This window comes from Gavia stellata, chromosome 33 (genome assembly GCF_030936135.1).
Source record: "Gavia stellata isolate bGavSte3 chromosome 33, bGavSte3.hap2, whole genome shotgun sequence".
Taxonomy (NCBI): domain Eukaryota; kingdom Metazoa; phylum Chordata; class Aves; order Gaviiformes; family Gaviidae; genus Gavia; species Gavia stellata.
In genome coordinates, this window is record NC_082626.1 from 573,729 (window position 1) to 591,388 (window position 17,660).

At 50.9% G+C, this 17,660-nt stretch overlaps 1 protein-coding gene across 1 annotated transcript; it reads left to right on the forward strand.

Annotated features, from left to right (window-relative positions):
- Positions 1-4,952: 4,952 nt before the first annotated feature.
- Positions 4,953-8,848, forward strand: LOC104251339 (methanethiol oxidase). Its single transcript, XM_059832289.1, has 9 exons — positions 4,953-5,135; positions 5,642-5,762; positions 5,853-6,035; positions 6,351-6,536; positions 6,964-7,038; positions 7,352-7,473; positions 7,574-7,666; positions 7,918-8,036; positions 8,653-8,848. The coding sequence occupies exons 1-9, from the start codon at positions 4,968-4,970 to the stop codon at positions 8,813-8,815; spliced, it is 1,230 nt and encodes a 409-aa protein (XP_059688272.1). The 5' UTR covers positions 4,953-4,967; the 3' UTR covers positions 8,816-8,848.
- Positions 8,849-17,660: the final 8,812 nt, after the last annotated feature.

Here is a 17,660-nt window from a genome sequence, read left to right on the forward strand (position 1 = left end):
GTCTGCACCAGATTGCATCACCGGGTCTTGCCCATTATCAAAATTATAGCATGTTCTTCCCTATCAGGGTTGGAAGAGGCGGTCGGGAGGAGGGGAGTAGTTGCCACCTCAGTGTGGGCTGTCCAGTGAAGCCCCTGATTGCTTTTCCGTGTCATGGCTTCCCATCGCTGCCTGCCACAGGGAGCTTTTCGTGGGCCGAGAGCAGACCACACTGACTGTGTTCTCTGCTAACCATTGCTTGCTTGCTCGTTGGTGTTGCTGAGCCTGCTCTTATCCTTCCTCCTATCAGTTTTAATTAGAAAACTCTACACCCCACAGCTTGGTTTTGTGAGGGATGCCAAAGACGTCACCAAGGAAAGCCAAATAGGATGACCAGCAAACTTTGTTAATGAGTGGAAGACGAATGAACTTTTTAATTAACAGGTGTGCAGGTGCAAGATGAAGGTGCAGTGAGACATGCGCATCGTGACAGCAAAAGCATGCACAAAAGGCATCAGCCAAGCACCTGAAATTGCCTCTGATGGAGCAGGAGCTTCTCGTGTTTCCTTGGGCCTGGCTGTGCTTCCTGCCCGCCGGGCAAACAAGGACGGCAGCAAGCCAGGTACGATGCCTGAACTTCTCATTTATTTTTGATAGGAGAAAGATGGGCAGTTCTGCCCAGCTCAGAGCAGCATGGGAGAGCAATGGTGAGCTCTGTGCAGGTAAGCAGAGAAGAGCAAGAGGCCGTTTTGAGTTGCTCTGAGGAGGACAGCTAGCTCCGGCTATGGGGCTGCTCCCAGACTGAGGGCTTCCTTCTGTTACGTTAGGGAAATGCCAGCCAGCCCCTCATTTCCCCAAGATTTCCGATGGCCTTTCAGCCTCCGGCTCAGCTTATGGTAGCACGTGCTGAGTTCTGCTCTGCCTTTTGCCTGTCTCAGCTGCTGGACCAGAGCTGTGGCTGCATCCTCCCGTCAGGCCTGAGTGTCCTTCTGTGGGCAGCATCCTCTGGTCCACATTGCCTGTAGCACATGTTCCAGCCATGCATCCTCCCAGCCTGGAAACTGGCATTTCCACTCTTTGTGGAAGGATTGAGAACAAGCCTGCATGAAAAAGACATCTCTTCTTTTTCTCCTGCCTGAAACAATGCATTTGGCAGCCTCGGCCCACCTGTCTTTGGGTACTGCACTAATTATTTGAGAAATTGCTTAAAGCTGGGCACTGGTGCATGGTGCCAGGCTGTTCCCATGTCCACCTCTCACATGTTTAAAGTGCTGTTCTGGAACCAGAGAGCCATTAATTACAGCCCTAGTGAGATGGGCTATCTCTTCTGATAGAGATCTCCTGAGGGCTTCTTTAATGGCACTATCAGATATTTCTGCATTCCTACATGGATTGATTACTTATCCCGTGTAATTTGCCCACTGATTGAGGAGTTCCCCAAAAGATATGATACATGTTTATGTTCCACGGTGCTTGGTGTTTTCTTCCTGCTTTAGCGTGGCAGCTGGTGACAGCCAGGTTCATGGTGATCCCAGGAGATGACCCTACTTGCAAAACGCTTCTCTCCAACAGCACATTCCCTTTAATGGAGGTCTCTGCTGTTCCTGTGGGTGTTTTGTGGCAGTTTAGTCTAGTTTGCATGTAATTCAACCACGCCAGTGCCAGGCACCTTGCAGTGTTAGTGCCTGCCATGGGACTTAGGGTGTTCATTGACCAGACTGGTGGGGAGAGTAAGTAGCTACTGCTCAGGCGCTGTTTCACTATGATGAGTTGCCCCAAATCCTGAACGTTCCTCTATTCCAAAGGTGGGCTGACTTTCCCATACGGAGGTACAAACCTGGGAGGCAGCAGGCATGTCTTGACCTTGCAAGTGCTGCATCAACAAGGGCACAGATTGTATGTGCTGAGGCACCCATTTCTAGCCTGACATCTTTTGTAGCTGTTTGGGAGATGTCGGCAGCTCCTCACCTGATTTTGGTGCTGTTGGAGCCCCCTCCCTCCTCTTGTGAGCACTGTCTCCCAGTTCACAGTCCTTAGGAGCTCTGAAGGTCTTCTCTACGGGTAGAGGCACTTCTGGGCCTGGCTTTCTGAGTTGATGCCAGGGAGCCCATGTCTTCAGCTCATGCCTCAGGCAGAGACGTGCCTTCTGTCAGGGTCCCGATTTCAGAGGTGCCTTTGGTGGCCTCCGTATGTTCAAACCTTGTAATTTCCAGGAGGCTGCTGGTGGGGCTGATTGTCTAGCTGGACTTCTCATCCCTCGTGTGGAATTTGCAGCCACTGCACATTTGTACGGCAGGAACCTGGGGATGGGGGATGGCTTTAATTAGCTTGTTTCTCGGTTGGGACATGGAGGCCTCCAGAGCCTGAAGACATCCCACTGGAAATCACCAGAGCTCCAGGATCAGATACGGGAGGTTGTGTTTAAGGAAAAGACCTGCATGGAGCAGCAGATTTTTCCTCTAGATTGGTGGTTAGCAAGGCGGAAACAAGCCGCAGCGCTGGTCTGGCACCTCCCAAACGCTTCGGAGCGATGGCTCCTCCCTTGGCAGCTTGCTTTCTCCCCCCACCCCTTTGCCTTGTATATAAGGCCCCCTCGGAGCAGCCTGGGCACAGCACAACCCACTCCAGCGAGGCAGACAGCAAGCTGCACCTCCGGCTCCAGCACCTCTGCTCTTGAGGAGAGTGAACCAGAAGGCCTTCAGCATGGGTAAGAGATACTCCGCAGCCTCCCCGCAGCCCACAGCAGCTCCAAGCCTTGTAGCTCCCTCCTGGATCTGGCTCCAGCCGCTGCGGGGAGGCTGCAGACATCCCACCTTGAAACCGAGTCCCACTTGGGGACTGGTAGGTTTGTTCCTCTGCAGCGCTGCAGGAAGGAGAGGGGTGGGACTGAAGTCTGGCGTTTTGTCTGACTGGTACCAAAGGTCTTTTTTGTCTCGCTACCCAACTGCTTGTGGGGACTTCTTTTTGCCTTGAAAAGCTACTTCCATGTGGCTGTAGCATCCGTGGTGAGGGGAGCCTCCCCTTCTGCTGGAGGCAAGAAACCAGGCTTATTTTCTGGGTGAGACCTTCAATACTGACATGGTTGTCGGTGGAAGCTCACTCTCCTTCACTGGGTCTCAGAGGATGCAAAAGGGAACTGAGCAGTGGCTTGATCTGTGACATCCTCAGATCTTCTCCTGGATCTGTGATTTTTTAGGGCCATAACGAAAGTAGCTGCTGGTCTCAGCGGTCCCCGTTGAGAGCTGGGGTGGGAGAAGGTCCGTCGGGTGGACAGAGTCCTCTGCATAGGCACCTTTTAAGGATGTGAATGTTTCTCATTTTCTTCTTCTCCTCTTCTCAAATCAGACAGATGCAGACTTCAGTGCTACGACTACCCCACCTGCCCGGATGTTGTGAAAGGCAAGTCCTCTTGAGCGTGTTTTGGCATGGGGGGTATTTGGGGAAGAGCTCCGTGTTAGCGGAGACCACCATTAATTAACTGTGTGTGCTGAGTCCCTTCGGCCAAAGGGAGGAAAGCGTAACTATATGGAGATCCACTTTTGTTGTTCTCTTACCTCTGGGTCAGTAATGGGACCAGGGTTGGACAGTTGTCAGTGAGCAAGGAGGAAGGTCGCAGCATCCAGAAGAATCAGTTCAGTCCTATCTGGGAGTCTGCTGAAGCTTTTCTTTTCCTTTCTGGCTGGTTCATGGCATGTTTTAACACAAGCTTCCTGTATACCCAGCTCCTAGAGAGGAGGTCGCCTACGTGACCTGTACCTACAGGGAAACATGCATCGACCAACCTGACTTCCTGGCCACCATCGATCTCAACCCCAGATCTCCATATTATTGCCAGGTACCTGTGTCTCAAGTGGTTTTTTTATTGGGCAGATGACTAGCTGCTGGCTCCGTGCTTCATAGTGTCCCCGGATTGAGGACATTTACTCTTTTTTGCTGGGGAAAATCAGATTGCTTGATAGCCACTCCATCATGCAGGCTCTGTTTATGCCTCGCACCTTCTTGTCTTCCTGCATCTTTCTGTCTCATCCTCCGTGGCTTGCCTCTTGCCCCCTGCCTGTTCATGTCCTTCCACGGCCTTTCTGGGAAGCCCCTTGTGAGTTTTGTCATGGCAGGTCTACTTCTTGCTTCTCCACTGGTGTTATGCGTGAGATAGGGATCTTGTCTGCTAGGAATCTCACCTTCCTGCTCTCTTTCTACTGTCCTCTGTACGCCGGGCTCCAGTTGAATCATCTCTGTCTCTGTGTCCTGGGGACAAGTCGCCTCTGACTCACTTCCCAACTCACTTCCAGAGCATCTTGGTGCTGCTAGTGAGCTTTTGAGCACATGCTCTGAATCACCCTGTCAGGGGCTGCTCAGTCTGGTCTCTAGTGACGCAGGTGGTTTAGGGTATCCAGCACTTTTGCAGAGTTCAGCATGTTTCTATTGTGTTGCAATGTCAGAGATGTTCTGTAATGCACGGTACCGACCTGCCTGCTGTCATCCTAACTGGGAAATCGGCATTTACCTGTCTCTGAAGGCTGCAAAGACACATTATCTACCTCAAGCGTGTATATATATGACCTGATCTGTCCATTACTAAAAGAGCTTAAAATAAAATGCACTTGAAGGCCAATATAGGCTTTTGACAGTTTTTAACACATTTTGAACTCCATTCCTAGGATGAGTTTGCAGAGCAATGCACCAGTTCTGTCAAGTTGATAATCATAATTTCTTCATCTACTTCATTTTCTGAATTTTAGTGGCATGGGGTGAGGAATTCATGAAAGAATCTCCGCATTTCTCAGCTGCACACACTACCCTAACAAAGAGCAGTTGCCAGTGCAAGGAGCAGTGTCCTCCTCCCTGATTCTCTAGAGGCAGTCCCAGCTACAGTCAAATTGAGGCTACAAGACAGAAGTATCTGCCAGCATTAGGGTCCCTATTTCTCCCTGCCTCCCTGAGTGAACCCTAACTCTACCTTGACTGCCTAGGTGATCCACCGCCTGCCCATGCCCAACCTCAAAGACGAGCTGCATTCCTCGGGGTGGAGCACTGGCTGCACCTGCTTTGACAATATCACAACGAAAAGGAACAAGCTGATTCTTCCCTGTTTGATTTCTTCCCGCATTTACGTGGTGGATGTGGGTTCACAGTGCCGGGCTCCCAAGCTGTGTAAGGTATGCCTGAGGTGATTCAAAGACAAGTTTCTGGGAAGGAGTTGGGAACTGGTGCTTCTGGAATAATGCCCAGGGAAGAAGGGTTCTCTCTTCTTCTTCTCTTCTCCCCTGATTTTAGAGGGCTGGGTCACGTTTCCCTCTGAGCTCTCTCCTTTTCAGACCAAGGAAGGCTCCAATCATCATTGCCTTTCTTTCTCTGTGCCTGTTGCGTTCAGAGAGAGTCTGGTAACTGGAAGTCACGCAACACCCCGTGCCTGCCCCCCACCCAAATAGTGAGGTGGGCTGACAAGCTGTTGTGAGCTAGGTGTTGCTGCATTCTTGTGGTCTGTGTAGAGAGGAGCTCAGAGGCTTCTGTGCTCCTCTCCAAGGAGGAGCAGGCCCTAGCAAGTGTGAGGTCTTGGGAAGAAAGCTCCTGCAAGCGTCAGAGACTTGCGGAAATCTCCAATGGCCAAAGTGTGAAATGAGCTGAGCAGTTGAGGCTGAAGTGCGTGTGTCACTTTTTTCAGATGATTGAGCCAGTGGATGTCTTCTGGAAGTGCAACAAGGGATACCTCAACGTACCTCGCAGCCTGCCTAATGGTGATATTCTGATTGCCAACATGGGAGATGCAGCTGGCAATGGAAAAGGTACTTTGCCCTGTAATAACTCCATGAAAGAACTGACTGATTTGGATGTGGAGTATGTGATTTGTCATGCATCCCCTTTTTGTATCACAGGTGGATTTATTGTGCTGGATGGAGAGACCTTTGAGCTGAAGGGGAACTGGGAAAATGAGTGTGAGGCCCCCCCAACTGGATATGACTTCTGGTACCAGCCACGCCACAATGTTCTGATCAGCTCTGCTGGAGTGGTCCCAAAACGTGCGGGATATGGATTTAACCCCAACGACTTGAAGAAGGGTGAGGGAATACGAATGCAAGTGCTGAGCCAGAACTCAGCAGGGTGGTGGGAGGGTGTGGATGCAGTCAGAGCGAGAGAACAGGCAGACTTCTCCCCGAATGGCCCATTTTCCAGGCACTGCTACAGGACATGCAGCATCTGTCCTTAGGACAGGCTGGTCCCTGTCTTCTCCCGCTGCTCCCTAAATGACTGCAGTTTCTCTGCCAATTCTGGCTAGTCGCTGCCATGGCTGTCCCTGTCTGTGAGCATTTTGGGGAGGGATGGGTCTCCGTGGGTAGCCCCCTCTCTTCTGACTTGGTTTTCCTTTTCCTCAGGGGTCTTTGGGCGCCGCCTGAACGTGTGGAACTTGTCCTGCCGCTCCCTCATCCAGTGCTTTGACCTGGGGGAGGACTCTCTGCCCCTGAGTGTGAAATTCCTCCACAACCCTGATGCTGCCGAGGGATACGTCAGCTGCGCCCTGAGTGGCGTCGTCTACCGCTTCTACAGGCACTGCGAGGCAAGTATTCTGCCAGCAGCCAGGGGAGACCCGGCCATGGTGAGCTACAGGGTGATGGAGAAACGCCCAGAAGAAATTTGGGGTAGCAGAGAGAAAGAAGGAGGTGTGTGGAGAGGACAGGATCCAGACCTTGCTTTGAACGTGTATGCTAGAATGAGAGGAGTCTGTTCTTCCACTGAGTGTAGAGGGAGCGCATCGTGACCAGCTGGGATGAACATGTGGGGGATTAATTTGAGCGATGAAGCCCAGCCTTGCTGTTGGTATCAGACAATGCTGTCCGTAATTGTGCCTGCGCGTAGAAGCCAGGTGCGGCGGTAGCCTTCCGCAGGCAGCTTTGCCTAGCTGTGCAAGTGTGTGAGCGCAGGGGAGCGCTCTTGCCTGAGCAGCCAGGAACGCTCATGGTGCGGTGCCTGTGTTTCTTGTACAGAGAGACAACTGGGCAGTCGAAGAGGTGATTCGGATCCCGGCCAAGGACGTGACGGGATGGATTATGCCCAAGATGCCAGGTTTGTGTGCCCCGAGGTGGTGTTGCCTTTTTCCCCCCAGTGCGTTGTGTTGTGCAGCCTGGCAAAGCCCACTCGCTGACCCTCGGAGCCTTGCAGGGTAAACACGACGGAAGGCTTGTTGGAGGGGCTGAGGGGCCGTGCGCAGCCCCAAGAAGACGCTGCTGCCCCTGCGGGAGCCTGTGCGCTGGGGCAGGTCTCCTGTCTGGAGGCACGGCATACAGAACGGCGGGGAGAGATGCGGTCTGGGGCTCCGTGCAAGGCACGTCTTCTGTTGCTGCTGCCTCCTCTAGAGCTCTTTGTTTCTGTGCCCTAGCCTTCACAGTCGACCTCATCATCTCAATGGATGACAAGTACCTGTATCTCAGCAACTGGCTGCACGGAGACATCCGCCAGTATGAGCTCTCCAAAACCTGCAAGCCCAAGCTGGTGGGACAGGTAAGGCGGGAGCAGAAGGGCTTGCACTGTTGGGCTCCCTAGCAGGATCTGGTGGGGGCTGGATGACAAGGCACCATGTCTCCCTCTGCCTTGCTTACAGGTGTTTGTGGGAGGCAGTATCCTCAGAGGTGGACCCGTGACTGTGTGTAGAGATGAAGAGCTGAAGTGCCAGCCGGAGCCCTTGGTGATCAAGGTGAGTTGTGCGTCCTCTTTGCCCTGCGGTGTCCTTTGGACTTTGGCTCTGCTCTGCTAATTCTCTGCCCAGGGTTTCTGGGCTGGGTCTCCACTGAGGTGCCCGTGTGTCTGCAGCATCCGGTAGCTTGCCTGTGTTAGGAGGGGAGGCAGCCGCTCTGCTCCGCTCTGCTCTGCTCCCCTGCTCCTGCTCGTGCTTGGCTGCTGAAAGAAAGAAGCCGGTACCATCACTGCTCTCTGTTGTACCTGCAGTGCAAGAGAGTGTACGGCGGCCCTAGTACAATGCAGCTCAGCCTGGACGGCAAGAGGCTGTACGTCACCAACTCCTTCTACAGCACGTGGGACAAGCAGTTCTACCCGAACATGGTCAGGTAAGAAGAGCCCCTTTTGCAGGCCTCCGTGTTAGAAATGGGAAAGGTGCCTCATCTGGGGGGCTACAAGAGCATGTTTATGATTGCGGGGGGACAGGTTTTCCTAAGATCATCCTCACAGCTTCCTCATGTTGAATTTGACATGCTGTTGACTCACAAACATCTCTGGCTGGGCAAGGTGTAGCTGCTGCCTGTGTGGAGCTGCAGTGCCAGGGTTTTGCTTGGGAGAGCGTTAAGTGTTGGAGTCTGAGTGAATCCACACGTGGTTCTCTGAGAGCCAGGCCATGTCTCTGCTACAGCATCTCCCAGTGGATCTGCTAGAGGTGTTTTGATTTAGCAAAGCAGACGGTGATCTCTAACACAAAGGCAAGCTCCAGCCTGCCTGTCACATCATGCCTAGCGGTTTACTCACGTCCCTTGAGAATCCAGGAAAAAACTGTGAGCACCGGTGTATGCCACTACTGACACTGGGCCTCCGCTCCCTTCTGCCGGTGGAAGACAAGACGTTAAGGAGAAAGCCTCTTCCTCGATACAGAACAGGAGGTGAAGGGCAGGATGTCTTGAACAGGACCGTGGTTTGCTTGCCTGTAATCGCTGCGCTCTTGTCCCCTCGCAGGGAAGGCTCTGTCATGCTGCAGATTGATGTGGACACTGAGAGAGGAGGCCTGACTGTGAACAAGAACTTCCTGGTGGATTTTGGAAAGGAACCCAACGGGCCTTGCCTTGCCCATGACATCCACTTCCCTTGTGGGGATTCCACCTCCGATATCTTGGCCTAGGCGCCATGTGAAAGACTCCCTTCTTCTCTCTCTTCTGTTGTGCGGCCATTAAAAAAGAGCGTAGGGTAGTTGGGTCTGGGGGTCCCCGTTCCTTGCTGGAGTCTAGATTTCTGCTAACATGAGCTACGGAAGCTCGGCCTTGTTGCGGGGGTTTGGTTCAGGCAGACCAGTGAACAAAGACACATGGCATGTTTCAGTGTTGTTTTCAGTGCAAAGCAATCCCTGGGCACGATGCACAGAGCTGAGCCCAGGGCAATTGCTCATCTATAGCGACGTGCAGTACGCGCGCTGCCTTTCTGCAGAAAGTGAAGTGCCCAGTTCGTCTGAGTTACTGTCCTTCAGCCAGGTCATGCCTGGATAGTCTTCCCCTGGCACGAGAGCCCTCTTGGCTCCCTTGTCACGTGCTTGGGTCGATCTGCGTCACAGCTGAAGGGCTGTGAAGTGCTTTATTTTGAAAAGAGATGCCTGTTTCCTGACACTGGTTTGCTCTTGTGTTCCGCTTTAAACAAGAATAAAATTGTTCATCGCATCAGCTAGATCTTCACGTGTCTTATTTCATTGAAGTCTTTCAGATTTATTTCAGGGGAAGGCAAATGCCAGCAGTGGTTAATGATAAGATCAGGGGTGTGAAAATTCCTAGGACAGGACACTGATTCTGCAAGAGTGCCTGTTAGTCTTCCTGGAAGTTTCTGGTAGAAATTGTCTTTGCTTGTTCTCTTTTTTTGTGCATTCTTGCAGGCATATGTTTTATAGGGAAACTTGGCAACCATTTGTTCTTTTTCTGCCCCAAACAAACCTACCTTGTCAAAGCACTGTAGTGTTGTCATCACCCAAGCTAACCATTTATTTTAGTAGGGCTTGCTTTGAGATATGTGAAGGACTGGAAGAAGATGTTTAGTAGATACTGCAGTGCAATCCCTTGTGTTCATTAAGTGCCTGGCTTGCTGCCAGTGAGAATTTTGATTTCAGCTTGATCAGTTCACATGGACAGCATAGTCTTAACACAGTTGAGGCAGAGTAAAGTCAGGGTTTTCACCCAGAGTACTCTGCATACAGTTAATATGATGTTGGCACAACATTAGTCCCTTAAAAATTCTCAATGGGCTGGCCTCTTTCATTCTGAGTTTTTCACAAAGGCAAGAATGTAGTTACTGGAGTTGTAGACTGTCCTGCTTATCATGTACTGCGCAGGATGTCAAATCCTAGTCACAGAGCATAAGCCTGTTTGCTACACAGGACAGCAACCACTGGCCTCCAAAACCCTGCTGCACACCCACACATCTTCCCATTAGTCCTGTTTGCCTTGAGCATCTTCACAAGGGTACAATTTGCAGCCAAAACCATAATTAGTTTGGAGGTTGCAAGAATTAGGATATAAAGAGGATCCTTCTAAGTTTTAGCCTTTTATGTATTTACCCTGGAGGAATACAATTTCATTTACTTCCTTCACACTTCAAGTGGGCAAATATATTGCTACAGCTCTCTTGTGCACCCTGGGGTGCTGCTGTTCAGCATCATGATCACGTGAGTTTGACACCCCATTCTGGTCCTCCAGAGCTGCCTTGTTTGAGGGCCTTCTCAGGGGACATCCCTGCTGTCGCGGTGGCTTTGGAACGAGCCTTATCTCACCTACCTTCAGACCCTACAAAGCATGTATCGCACTAGAGGTGCCTCCTCCTCTCCGCTGGCTGGAGGGAGAGTCTGGCCAGCAGACGTCCCCATGCCAGCGTGCGGTCCAGATGGCTGGAGGTAGCTGAGCTGAATCCCCCCTGGATCCCCCTCCTTGGGATGGGGCCGGGCAGCATCCACGGTAACGCAGGGACGTGCTCCCTTACCGCATGGCCGTGTTCATGGGGTTGATCGGAGAGTCTGCTGTCCCTCACACGATCCACTGACCACCCTCTCTGACTTGCAGGTGGTCGCACAGCAAGGCGAGGACTCAGCCCGGGCTTTGAGCCGCAGCTGAGCCATGAAGATCAACAGGCAACGCAGCAGAGGTGACCCAGCTCCTCGTTCCTCCATCAGGCCATGCTCTGCCGAGCCCGATGGATGTGGACACATTTCTGCTGGTACGAGCAAACTCTTTCATCCCCTCCAAGGTCTTTGGGTGCCAGGCCTTTGGGTCCTGATTCCCGTGTTTCAAGGAGCGTGGGCCTTTCCTCACAGCCGTGAGCTGCAGCTCACATGTGCGTCTGCAGTGGCTGAATGTGCCTTACCTGGGGAGGTGGCGCATTGGGGTGGCTGAAGTTGGATGCTTCGTCTGTTCCCTCTAGTGGTTCTTTGGAAGATACGCTTCTCCCTGGTGCCAGCACCCGTCAAGTCTTTTGCAGCTTCCAACAGCTCCCCAGAAGTGCTTTGTGCTGGGGCACAAGCTGGGAGGGAGGATGGCATTTCAGGAGTAGCTGAGGGCACCCTTAGACTGCACTACTCATGAATGCACCAAGCTAAGATGCGGCTTGTATACAGGACTGGAAACTAATGTCCTGAAAAACCTTGTTGACAGTGCAGCCGTTGTGAGTGCTCCATTCTGCCCTGGGTTTTCTTTTCAGATGAACCTTCAATTTTCCCTCCCCTTCCAGATAGCGGCAGAGACAAGAAATAATCCCAGCCTATATTCAATTCTTAGCAGCAGAAGACCCACACATTTGATCTCCTCCCCTCTAGTCTGCAGGCTGCAGCAGATGAATATGGAGATCTCCTAACCCTCCTGAATGTTTTTTGCTGTGCTTTTGTAGCATTTGCTCATTCCAGTGTTTAGAACTGGGCTGAATGTGTGGAAATTGCACTGGGTGTGAATGTGACCTTTGTTTAAGGGACATTGCCAGGAAGATGAGGATGCAAATGTAACTTTCCGGCTGTTTCTTAAAGTATTTTGCAGATGAATCATGGATATGGCAGAGATTGGAAAAGGGTATTGATTAGGTTGTTTTACCATAGATAAAAATATTCTCTTCTGTAATAGATGAACAAATCACTGATACATGTTCTGCCTTCACATTCATAGTAGGATGAACAGAGGCTGACCAGAAACTCATACAGAGAAGTGTAAAATGAGTCCTTGGAGGGGAACCTGCAATGTTTAGGTGAACTGCTCAGCGTGTGTATTCCTGGTTTGCATTTCCTTCTCCATCAGCAGAGGAAAGTCAGCCATTCCTGTTGTCATTTGTTGTAAGCTTGGAGTCTGATTTGCAGTGCTCGTAGGGACTTTTGAGGAAAGCTGCTAATGCCTGTCTTTAGGCAGAGGCACGGAAGAGGAGAAAAAGCAGGTCCTGCTCGTCTGTCCTCCCCAGCTGCGTGGTGCTGCCACTCCTCTTGTGTCAGATGGAGCGATTGTGCGGTTGTGGGAGGAGTCGGTTGGAGGAGCTGATCCGGCAGAAAACTGCGCTGCCAGAAAAGTGACTCACCGCCCGTCTCCCTGTGGCTGCACATGGCAGGGCCCTTCAGTGGCAGCCTGAAGTCACTTCTCATTACATGGTGTCTGAAATCACAACCTAAGGATGTGGGTTTCGGATGGCTTTGTCCGGTTGTAGCTGTGGGCTGCAGTGGGGAGGGGTGAGCCCACTGCTGCCGTGCTTCTGGCCAGACCTTTCTGCCCCCTCCCCTGTGACTCCTGCTCCAACAGCAAACCACTCGTTTGGAGGGGAAGGGGCGGCTGAAACAGTAGTGGAAAACAGGCGGAGAGGTGCCTTGAGGGAGAAGCAGCGTACTTGTGCTATGCTGGAGGTTCCCTCCAGCAAACCTTGTAGCCTGCACGTGGGACTGTTCTTGAAGCGACGTGCTGAAGGGCACCGCGTGCACCAGGTGTGAGTCCAGTAGCCCTGTGACATTTGGTTTGTCTCTGCTCAGTGAGGTGATCAAGAGAGCCAGGGTGGTGGATCTGAGCTTTGCATAGTCTGCCTGCCTGTAGCAACGTTTGCCTTTTGTCTTAAATGTGCCTCTGCCCTTCAGGCTGTTTGCATTACCGCTTGTACCGAAGTTTTGAGCACGCTGTCTGTCTGTCTCACGTGCCTTCGGTGGACTCTTCTCCTCTGCCGCCCAGGAGCCGTTTGTGTCTTGCTGCTGCCTGTGTGCAGTGAGCTGTGCCACCGCCATCGACTTCTTGGTGCAGGGATCCGCAGCTGGCGGGGAGGTTGTCTGCCAGGAATCTCACCGTTGTGCTCCCTTTCTGCTCTCCCCTCTGCCCTGGCGGGAGGTGAGCTCAGCTAGTTTCACTCTGTGTTCGCCTGCACCTACAGCTTCTCTGTGGCTGAGGCTGGGAGCTGTGTTCCCTCAGACTGGTTCATGAAGCCTAATGGCTCAGCCGTGTAGGGCATCCAGCAGTTTTGGCAGAGTGCAGCGTGCCCTGTAGCATGCAAGCTGTTATGTTGTGCACTCTACTAACCACCTCTTCTCATCATACATGGGAAATCAGATCTGATCTGCTTCATGAGGCTGCAAATCTTGTTCATCTTCTCAAACCAAGTCTCTTTGAATGGATTAGTCTGCTCTTGCAAAGAGTATTCTAGAAAACAAATGTATCTGTGGCAGGATCTGTCTCGCCCATCCTTTAGACCCGGAGACTCTGGAGGTGGACACGTGTGTAACTGCCTGCATTGCCTGTGGAGAGAGAAAATGGCATCCTGGGAGTATGTTCCAAGTCATTCATGTTGGCCTTTTCAGATAGTTCAGGTGAGTGACACCCAGAAAAATGATCATCTGATTTATTCTGTCCTGAGGCCTGTTTGCCTAAAATGCTTCAAAGCATTGCAAACTTCTGATTCCAGTGTTGAGGGCACTGGAAGCATCCTATCTCTGGCTTCAAAAGGAACATTTACAGCTCTCTTATTTATTTAGATAGCTGTTGTTCTTTGGCACGGGGTGTGTAATCCAGTTTCTGAAAGAACGTAGGACTTCAGCTTTGAGGTCTCCACATGTCTCAGTCAGAGATGTGCTACCGAACAGAAGCAGCAAGCACAGTGTTATCCTCACTGAATCCCTAGAGGCAGTCCCAGTGCAGCAAGGCTCAAGTGTCTGTGTGCATTAAGGTCCCCTTTTCTCTCTGCCTCTTGGGTGAAATAACTCTGCCTTTGACTGGCTATGTGATCCACCTCCTGCCCATGCCCAACCTGAAAGATGAGTGTCACCACTTTAGGGTGGAATGGAGGCATCACATGTTTTGTAGATGTGTCATCAAGGAAAAGGAACAAGCTGATTCTTCTGAGTTAAATGTTTTCCTGATTTTGTGTGGTGGAGATGAGAACAAACTTCTGAGCTCTCAAACTGTGTGCACTATGCCTGGGATAACATGCCTCTGGGAAGGAGATGGGATCTGGAGCTTTTGGAACAAGATACAAGGCAGAGGAGTTTTGGATTACCCTTCGATACTTGTGCAGGCAAATAAGGAACTGAGACTCATCAGTAGTCACTTAAAATGCAAGTCATTAAAATGGAGATCTAAGCTTAGATACAGAAAGAATAGTAAAATGTGGGAGACAATTATATTGGGATACAGTTCCTTTTGTCCATAATACCAGCTTTCTTGTTCTTTTTCAGAGGAGGTTGATGGATTTTGGAAGGAACTCAATGGGCTTTGCATGCTCATGATAGCGGTTTCTCTCCTGGAGACTGCACATCTGATGTCAGGGTGTAATAGTGCAGGGAACAGCCCATATTCCTTTCTCTGTTCTCAAATGTAATTGTTAGAGAAGGACATAAAGTGACTTTTTTCAGCAGAGACTTTGTCCACAACTTGAATTACCATGGTTTAGTATGTACTGTAGAAGCTGTGTCTTACTCCAGTGATCCGATTGAGAAAGAATAGTTCCTCCGTTGGTCTATGTCTGCACCTAACAGACAAGTGCCAGTGAGGTGACCTCCCACTGTCACATTCCTTTCTATCATCAGCAGCGCAATTTCACATTTCTTAGTTGTCATATTTTTTCCTCACCTACCAGAAGGTTTCTAGTGAACGTATGTATCGGTCTGCCAGCTTCAAAAAATCATCCCCTTTTTCCTCTCTGTTTCATGTTCACTGCTGATGGGAGAGTGGGGACCCCTTCGCACACACGTTGGCAATGAATCCTTGGTGTTGATGAAATGCCAGGCCCCACAGCAGTTCAGGTCGGAATGACAAATAGGAATTGGGGCTCGCTCCATGAATTTAAATTTGTCAGCAAAGCTCTGATTCAGCACATCATCAAAACCAACTGGCAGCTGCTTATAATCAGACTCCCTGCAGGTCAGGATCATTAGGCAGTAAACACTGATGTGCAGAGCTGTGGGGGCTACAATCTCGCACTCTCTAAGCCACATCTTGAAGAAGTTAACAGTCAACTTAGTTGAGCTTCCCGTACCATGTCGGCAGCTTGTAAATTAACCTTCAAACCTTGCCCCTGCTGTTTGAGGTGATAAATTGTGCCTGTTTTGACATAAGGGTTGGACGATGTGGTTTTCCTTCTGCTCCTGAAGAGGGGAATGGACTGGAACAGAGTGAAACCCTTGAGAGATGTGGAGCCTGGGAAGGTCTAGGAGAACGTACCTCTGCTGGCGTTTTTTGCTGGGACACTGGCACTCACTGAAAGTCTTTCCAACCTCTGCTGCAGTCGTGGTGCTTAGTGCCTCTCTGACCTGTCTGAATGTGGCAGAAAGCTGTAAAGAGAGTGTGGAGGCCAGGTCAAAAGTATAGCAAAGGGGGATTTAAGAATGAAGACGATGAGCAACGCTTAGGCAGCCTGGGGCACCTCCAGGGTTTTATGGCAGGGGAAGGTTGGAAACTGCTCGTGTAGTCGAGGGAGTTCTTGCTTGGGTGTTTAGAGCAGGCTTGGTGTCCTTGGAGAAGAAAGGTCTTCTGCCAGCGCATTTAACGTGCTGTGCCAGTCTGCACCAGATTGCATCACCGGGTCTTGCCCATTATCAAAATTATAGCATGTTCTTCCCTATCAGGGTTGGAAGAGGCGGTCGGGAGGAGGGGAGTAGTTGCCACCTCAGTGTGGGCTGTCCAGTGAAGCCCCTGATTGCTTTTCCGTGTCATGGCTTCCCATCGCTGCCTGCCACAGGGAGCTTTTCGTGGGCCGAGAGCAGACCACACTGACTGTGTTCTCTGCTAACCATTGCTTGCTTGCTCGTTGGTGTTGCTGAGCCTGCTCTTATCCTTCCTCCTATCAGTTTTAATTAGAAAACTCTACACCCCACAGCTTGGTTTTGTGAGGGATGCCAAAGACGTCACCAAGGAAAGCCAAATAGGATGACCAGCAAACTTTGTTAATGAGTGGAAGACGAATGAACTTTTTAATTAACAGGTGTGCAGGTGCAAGATGAAGGTGCAGTGAGACATGCGCATCGTGACAGCAAAAGCATGCACAAAAGGCATCAGCCAAGCACCTGAAATTGCCTCTGATGGAGCAGGAGCTTCTCGTGTTTCCTTGGGCCTGGCTGTGCTTCCTGCCCGCCGGGCAAACAAGGACGGCAGCAAGCCAGGTACAATGCCTGAACTTCTCATTTATTTTTGATAGGAGAAAGATGGGCAGTTCTGCCCAGCTCAGAGCAGCATGGGAGAGCAATGGTGAGCTCTGTGCAGGCAAGCAGAGAAGAGCAAGAGGCCGTTTTGAGTTCCTCTGAGGAGGACAGCTAGCTCCAGCTATGGGGCTGCTCCCGGACTGAGGGCTTCCAACTCTGGAGGTGTGAGCTCTTGAAATCTGCCCGGTGATGATCGGATGCCAGGTTGGTTCCCGACACTGGCACCTCTTTGTGCCCCCAGGTCAAGCTTGCTGCCCTTAGGAGACATGAAGGGGTTTGCCTCTGAGAACTGGAGATGGAGACAGATTCTTTGTTTCCCCTTCCACGAGTGTGGCCCCAAACTCATGGCATGTTGTGAACATGTGTGAATTGCGGCGTGATGAACCTGAGTGTTGACAGGCTACAGGCACTGCAACAGGCAGACCCAGGCTGAAAGCTGTCCCAGGCAAGCAATACTGAAAGTCTCTGTGCTGCATTTTGTACCAGCTACTTCCACATCTCTCTGCAGTAGGAGTTTGCTGGTGAAGGCTGGGATGTGCAGACTCCTGCAAAAGCAGTGCCACGAGTCCTGTGCAGAAGCACGTGTCTATAAAATAAACTACTTCGACAATTACTGTAAAAGGGCTGTGACTGTTCTATATCCAGAGGGAGAAATCTAGCAATATCCTGCTAGGCTTAGAAAGCAGTGCACAGCCCTCGGAGGCATCGCTGTGTCCTTCACCTTTGGAGTGCTGCTGGCTTCACACAGCCGAAACAAAAGCATTTAACTTTCATATAGCCATGAGGGTGGAAAGATAGCCAATGTTCAGGACTCTGGGTCTTATGGCATTGGCCTGTCAGCCTTTGTTTTGTCCAGTGTGGATTTGCAGTGGTCTTTCATTGAGTCTCCTTACCTTTGGAGATGGTGAAATCCTGTACACATTAAGCCTAGTATGACACTTACCCCCCTGAAGTCCAGTGTGGAGCCCAGTGCCTTAGTTCAGTTTGGCCTGATGCAGCTGATCTACCCCATGTGCAGCGTAGGTCTTTGATGCCTCTTTCTTCTGGCATCCTTTGCATCCTTTCTTCCTTTTTTTTGCTAGTTTTTCTGACATCCAGGAAAGGTCCCTCTGTTGGGGTCTTCCAGGTCCCGGGTGGATACCATGCTCAATTAAATGGGCTGCTCTAATGCTGTGGAAGAGCCATCCAGAAGTGCCTCCATTACACGTCTGATTTGACATGAAAATAGAATTTCTTTCCATGTGGTTACTCTTGCCCAGGATCTCAACTTCTTTCATAGTCAATAACATAAGGCTTTAAGCCATTTCTTCGCATGCTTTCTCCTTTCATCCATGATATTATTTGAATGCCT

Excerpts from the sequence above, each read along its gene's own strand:
- LOC104251339 (XM_059832289.1), top strand. The coding sequence starts at position 4,968 with ATGCCCAACCTCAAAGACGAGCTGCATTCCTCGGGGTGGAGCACTGGC. Across the intron at positions 7,474-7,573 it reads AGCCCAAGCTGGTGGGACAG|GTGTTTGTGGGAGGCAGTAT; the intron begins GTAAGGCGGGAG and ends CCTTGCTTACAG. Across the intron at positions 8,037-8,652 it reads TTCTACCCGAACATGGTCAG|GGAAGGCTCTGTCATGCTGC; the intron begins GTAAGAAGAGCC and ends GTCCCCTCGCAG.